The following is a 6,000-nucleotide window of genomic DNA, read 5'->3' as shown; positions in this document are numbered from 1 at the left end:
AGTGTCAATTTAGCACCAATTAACTAATTATGTTATGTGCATAACTGACTTGAATCTACACTTGGGGGGTGCAATTGGATGCCTAACTTTAGGGGCATATGTGTACTTTTAAAACCAATAAGAGGAAATAGTTTTTCACTCAAGAGAATAGTTAAGCTCTGGAAGAGCGGTTAATGTAGCTGGTTTTAAAAAAAAAGGTTTGGACAAGTTCCTGGAGGAAAAGTCCATAGTCTGCTGTTGAGACAGACATGCCCTGGATAGGTGGCATGGAATGCTGCTATTATTTGGCCTCCATGAAGACGGGATACTGGGCTAGATGGACCATCAATCTGATCCACTAAGGCTATTCTTATGTTCTTAAAAGTCCCAACCTCAAAGAATGCCTGAATCAATTATACACCCAGCCACCAGGTGGACAATCATGTGCTAGCATATGTGAGGCCACATGTAACTCTCCTGGCAACAAGGCAGCTCTCACTGGAGCTCCCAATTCAGTAGCACAAATATCAGCTTCAAAAAATGAGAGACGTCTTTACCAAGAGTCTTTCCCTTAGGCACTAAGTGGGAGGCATATTTTGATAAACATGGCCCAAGATTTCAAATGACATACATTATTACCACTTGTAATGGCAGTCCTGCATTTCCTTTATCCATGAAAACCCAATTAATTGTTTGCTGCAAAAAAAATTCATCTCTGTTCTGAGCGGAATATTACTTACAATGGTAAAATAAAAGAGAGAAAAGCCCACAAACTTCTTAAAAAGGAAAGAAATATTGTTACAGGAAAAGTAGCAAAAGTATATACATCGCAGATAAGAGATCTAAACCCCAGAATTAGCTAGAATTTTATCAATATGCTACTTTGGACAAAAATATATATATTCTTATAAAAAACTAATCAACAGATTGGAGTGATTGCTGCGCTGAACCCAGTATGATACAACGCAGGAAAAGGAATGTGTTCAGTCGTGATTGAACACGAATTGGGTAAAGAAAAACATAGGATCTTCAAAGAGAACAAAACAAAAATCGTTACAAAATTAGACTCAAATTTCAGATTCAGTCCAGTCTCCCCATAATATTCCCCACTTAAAATTCAGTCTTCAATCTTTAAAGGATTTAATGCTGTGGCTGCAAAACCACGAGTGTACAGATACATAGAAATTGCAACTGGATATGCATTAAAGGAGCCCCTGATATTCTCACCATCTCTCCACAGCTAGAAGTTCCATTCTTATAAAAGAGCCTTTAGGTTCTTAATGCAAGTTCCTTTAATTAATTTATCAATAAGAAAAAAGGGGGTACAGATCTCAGCAGTGATTTCCACCCTCTCCCCCCCCAAAAAAAAAAAGAATTTGTGCAGCTAAAATCCTTCATCTGATTGACCAATTTGTTACCATTTCTACTTGCTGAAGTTGGCAAAATTTGCAAAGGCATCCTGCTTGGGCTGCACCGTTCCAGAAGCCATAACTAGATTGGGCATTCCTAAGCCCACGGTACCTGTCAAGCCCATACCACCAGCTGGCATCCCAATATTCATGTTCATTCCCATCATTCCTTGGTTCATCACTGGTGTGGAGGTCATGCCCATGGTCCCGGACACCATGTTTGGCATTCCCATCCCCACCTGCATCGTCCCTGGCAACATGGAGTTGGTCTGAGGTCGAATGGGCAACATGTTAGGGGCTGGATTCAGATTCATGCTAGCAAAATTCTGAGCCATCATACCCAAGGGCTGCTGCAGATCTGCAAGAACAGAAACAAGAGAGCTTAATTCATTACCTAATAACGCAAAGCAATTCTTGACTGGACCCAAGGCAACTGCTGTTCTCCAAATGGACCAGGACAGCCCGTGGGGAAATTTGTTCACGCGTATAAAAATCAGGGAAAGTTTAATAATTCAGGACAGCACTATATGAAAGCCCAGGATTAGCAGAGCAAATACGTGTTTCGGGTCAAGAGTAAGATGCATTGGTAAAGACACCCGTTGGCTCATTTCTAGAGAAACAGGGGACAGAACAGCTTTAAATACACAAAGCACATGGTCAGAGGGAAATGCCATAAAATGTAAGTATACTCTTCAACAGTCATGATTTAACTTAATAAGCTACACGAGGGGCAGGGGGAAATATTCTTTACTGGTGGCCCAGCCCTATGGAATTCTTTAACCAGCAGAATTGTGACTCAATTATTTCCTTTTAGGGAGCATCTGAAAGCCCACTTGTTTTGAAAGGAATTTGCAGCAGTAACATGATAAACTGGTCTGAATACTATTTTGTTGGATATTTTCATTCATTCGGTTTTCTATACCATTCCCCCAAGGAAGTTCAGAACAGTTCAGGTAGTTAAGCATTTTTCTCTGTCTGTCCTGGTGGGCTCACAATCTATCTAATGTACCTGGGGCAATGGGGGGGGGGGAAGTGACTTGCCCAGAGTCACAAGGAGCAGCGTAGGTTTGAACCCACAACCTCAGGGTACCGAGGCTGCAGCTTCAACCATGGCGCCACACGCTCTTTTTTTTTTTTTTGGACTGTTACCTATGTCATGGGTTTGTAGAAATTTTTATGTTTTGTTGGAACCCACCTAGCCTCAGTACAGATTTTTAAATTTTTAAATAAAGCTATCATACTATGTTCTAATAACGGCAATAACTCAACTTAGTGTTTGCAACCAATGGTGGCGTGAGAATAATGCTCCGTGAATTTGTTTGGTGCAATATTGCAGAATTTAGTTTACTCACTAGAAGGCTTCATCTAAGGCAAGGCAGATACTGGGTTGTATCAATATAAGTTTCGTTAGCCGAAAGCCTGAAGTCATAATGCCGTTGTACAGGGCCATGGTGAGACCTCATCTGGAGTACTGTGTGCAATTCTGGAGGCCACATTACAGTAAAGATGTGCGCGGAATTGAATCGGTTCAGCGGACGGCCACCAGGATGATCTCGGGGCTCAAGGGTCTCTCGTACAAAGAGAGACTGAACAAATTGCAGCTCTACACTCTCGAGGAACGTAGGGAGAGGGGAGACGTGATCGAAACATTTAAGTAGCTCACGGGACGTGTCGAAGTGGAAGATGATATTTTCTTTCTCAAGGGACCCTCGGCCACAAGAGGGCACCCGCTCAAACTCAGGGGCGGAAAATTTCATGGCGACACCAGAAAGTATTTCTTCACAGAGAGAGTGGTTGATCATTGGAACAAGCTTCCAGTGTAGGTGATTGAGGCAGACAGTGTGCCAGACTTTAAGAATAAATGGGATACCCATGTGGGATCCCTACGAGGGTCAAGATAAGGAAATTGGGTCATTAGGGCATAGACAGGGGGTGGGTAAGCAGAGTGGGCAGACTTGATGGGCTGTGGCCCTTTTCTGCCGTCATCTTCTATGTTTCTATATTCTTGTTGGGATGTACATATTGCTATTGAAAAAAGAGTGGCTCCTAGAGAGATCAATGAATTCTTGTTGGGATGTTTCATATCTTGTTTTTATCTCTGTCTTTATATTTACATCTTTACTATTCATTAATTGTTTTTCTCAGGTACTTTAGCTAGATTGTGAGCCTTCGGGACAGTAAGGGAATTTCCAAGTACCTATCTTTACTTATCTTATTTTTATTGTATCCTTAATGTATATTTTTTGTAAACCGCTTCGAACCTCACGGTATAGCGGTATATAAGAAATAAAATCAAAATCAAGTCGTAATGTAGATATAACAGACATGCAATCTGGTGAAGAGCAAAAGCATAGACAAAGTTTCATCCACATACTGTGTACACATTTCATTCACTTGCTTGGCCTTGCTATATATCAACCAAGTGCTTCGTAGTCACTTCAGTGGATAACAGACTGAAAGGATGAAGGGCAGCCTCACATTTTACAGCAGGGTGATCTGGAGGAGTGGTTTATAAAAAATGCAAAACAGATGAAGGGGAAAACCACAAACAAAAAGAAGGCATGAAAAAGTAGGACACGCTGACTTACTTTGCTGTTGGATCATGGTGTTAAGTGATGGCTGTTGAGGTTTAGATGGTTGCATGCCTGGAGCTAGGTTATCCAAACTGATGTTCACGCTAGGGTCTGACCAGGTTGATGGCAGTGACTTGCCAATCTGCTTTGGGATCAGATCTGTTCCCTGAGTAGGAAGAGGGTGAGGCTTCTGTAAGGTTGTGTTAATACTTTGAAAAGGCTATAAGAATAAAAAGGGGGAAAACCCAGTCACAACAAACCCAGCTGTTCTGAGATGTGGCTTATTTCCCCATCTCTTCCGATAGGCTTTGGCTTTGACTTTTTGATTAAAATTATATATTTATTTGTCATTCATGCATTCACATTGCACTTCCAGAAGTATTTTATCTTTTACATCCTCATCATTTGGTTTCCCAGTTTCATTCACAAAACTTTTGCTCAAAGTACTTTAAATTACCCAACTATCTTACCACTTTTATTATTTTTCTGGCCTGGGAATCTGCCCTTGTTCCTTGAATTTCCAACTCTATTGGACCGTAAATCACTATGCACCTCCATTTAGAACTGTTTTTTTTTAAAATTTTCATCCAGCCCTTATCACCACAGTGACAATCCTGATGACAGACATTTATTTATTTATTCATTACATTTTCGATACCGTTCTCCCAAGGGAGCTCAGAACGGTTTTACATTAATTTATTCAGGTACTCAAGCATTTTTCCCTGTCTGTCCTGGTGGGCTCACAATCTCTCTTAATGTATCCGGGGCAATGAGGGGATTAAGTGACTTGCCCAGGGTCACAAGGAGCAGCGTGGGTTTGAACCCACAACCTCAGGGTGCCGAGGCAGTAGCTTTAACCACTGTACCACTCTAGAAATCAAAATATAGTAAAGGTGAGCCAAGTAATGGACAATCAAGCCATTGTGACATCGCTGAGGAGGTTGGCTCTTAGGCATTGGTGGAATGAGGCATTATGACATCACAATAACAGCTCTGGTTATCACTGGCTGAAATACTGCTTACTCAATTTTCTATACTATTCTCCCAGGGGAGCTCAGAACGGTTTACATAAATACATTCAGGTACTCAAGCATTTTTCCCTGTCTGTTCTGGCGGGCTCACAATCTATCTAATGTACCCGGAACAATGGGAAGGTCATAAAGAGCAGAGTAGGTTTGAACCTACAAGCTCAGGGTGCTGAGGCTTTAACCACTGTGCCACACTTACTGTTCACAAGGCACCCCACACGTATTATAGTGAAGACAATCCTAGAAGTTGGAATGGGGTCTTAACACCTCCACCCTGAAAGGAACCAAAATCAGATCTCCTTTATGGAAGCAGCGTCTGCATTTTATCTACTTTAAGAAGATGCAAGTTCCACTCAGGCCGTGTAGGACTAGAATCCAGTGAGCCACAAGTTTATAAATATTAGAGGCAGATGCTTTCAGTAGTCGAGCAATCTTTTACCTGTTCACTGCGCCGATTCTCTGAATTCTGCTAGTCAGTTAACTAGAAAGAATTCACATTGTTCGCAAGGTAGTAGCCTCATAAAGTTATCCCAGCAATTAAAAAGAGAGAACTGTTCCTGCCAGCCAGGGAGAAACTACCACGCCCAGCTTGTTCATCTAATAACAGAAAAGCAGCAAACCTTACAGCACAACTCCACACACTTTAAAACACTATCGGCGAGTAGTACAGCTCAGTGAAGAACAACTGCCACATTCCAATAAAGGACAAAGTCAGTTCTTGCTTTCCTTTGGAGAAAGAGCTGTAATACTATCATTTCTTTCCTAAGAAATGAAGATCATTACAGAACAGATCACCACCATGTTATACATGTAAACAATTAACATTGCCACACGTGAGCTCAAACCAGTAATCGAAGGGTGCAAAGTATTACAACTATTAATCTCATTAAAGGTAGAATTTACAAAACAGTCAATAAGTATTTTATAAAATATTAGCCATTAATATATTTAACTGTTAACCAATATATCATCTTTATTTGCGAGTTAATGCAAATAGTAAATGATGTACTG

The 6,000-nt window shown here is 41.0% G+C and overlaps 1 protein-coding gene across 3 annotated transcripts in view; it reads right to left on the bottom strand.

Annotated features, from left to right (window-relative positions):
- Positions 1 to 240: 240 nt before the first annotated feature.
- The window catches only part of CLINT1 (clathrin interactor 1), an 88,951-nt gene continuing 83,191 nt past the window's right edge, over positions 241 to 6,000 (bottom strand). Inside the window, exons 11-12 of one of the 3 annotated variants that reach the window (XM_033927412.1) lie at positions 3,977 to 4,181; positions 241 to 1,746 (exon numbers count right to left, since the gene is read on the bottom strand). In XM_033927412.1, the coding sequence (XP_033783303.1) occupies positions 1,403 to 1,746; positions 3,977 to 4,181 (549 nt within the window). In that variant the 3' untranslated portion in view covers positions 241 to 1,402. The remainder of the gene's footprint in view (positions 1,747 to 3,976; positions 4,182 to 6,000) is intronic. The other 2 variants (XM_033927415.1, XM_033927413.1) reach the window with 2 other exon arrangements.

This window comes from Geotrypetes seraphini, chromosome 18, assembly GCF_902459505.1.
Source record: "Geotrypetes seraphini chromosome 18, aGeoSer1.1, whole genome shotgun sequence".
Classification (NCBI taxonomy): Eukaryota; Metazoa; Chordata; class Amphibia; order Gymnophiona; family Dermophiidae; genus Geotrypetes; species Geotrypetes seraphini.
This window is presented reverse-complemented; position numbering and strand designations above follow the sequence as displayed.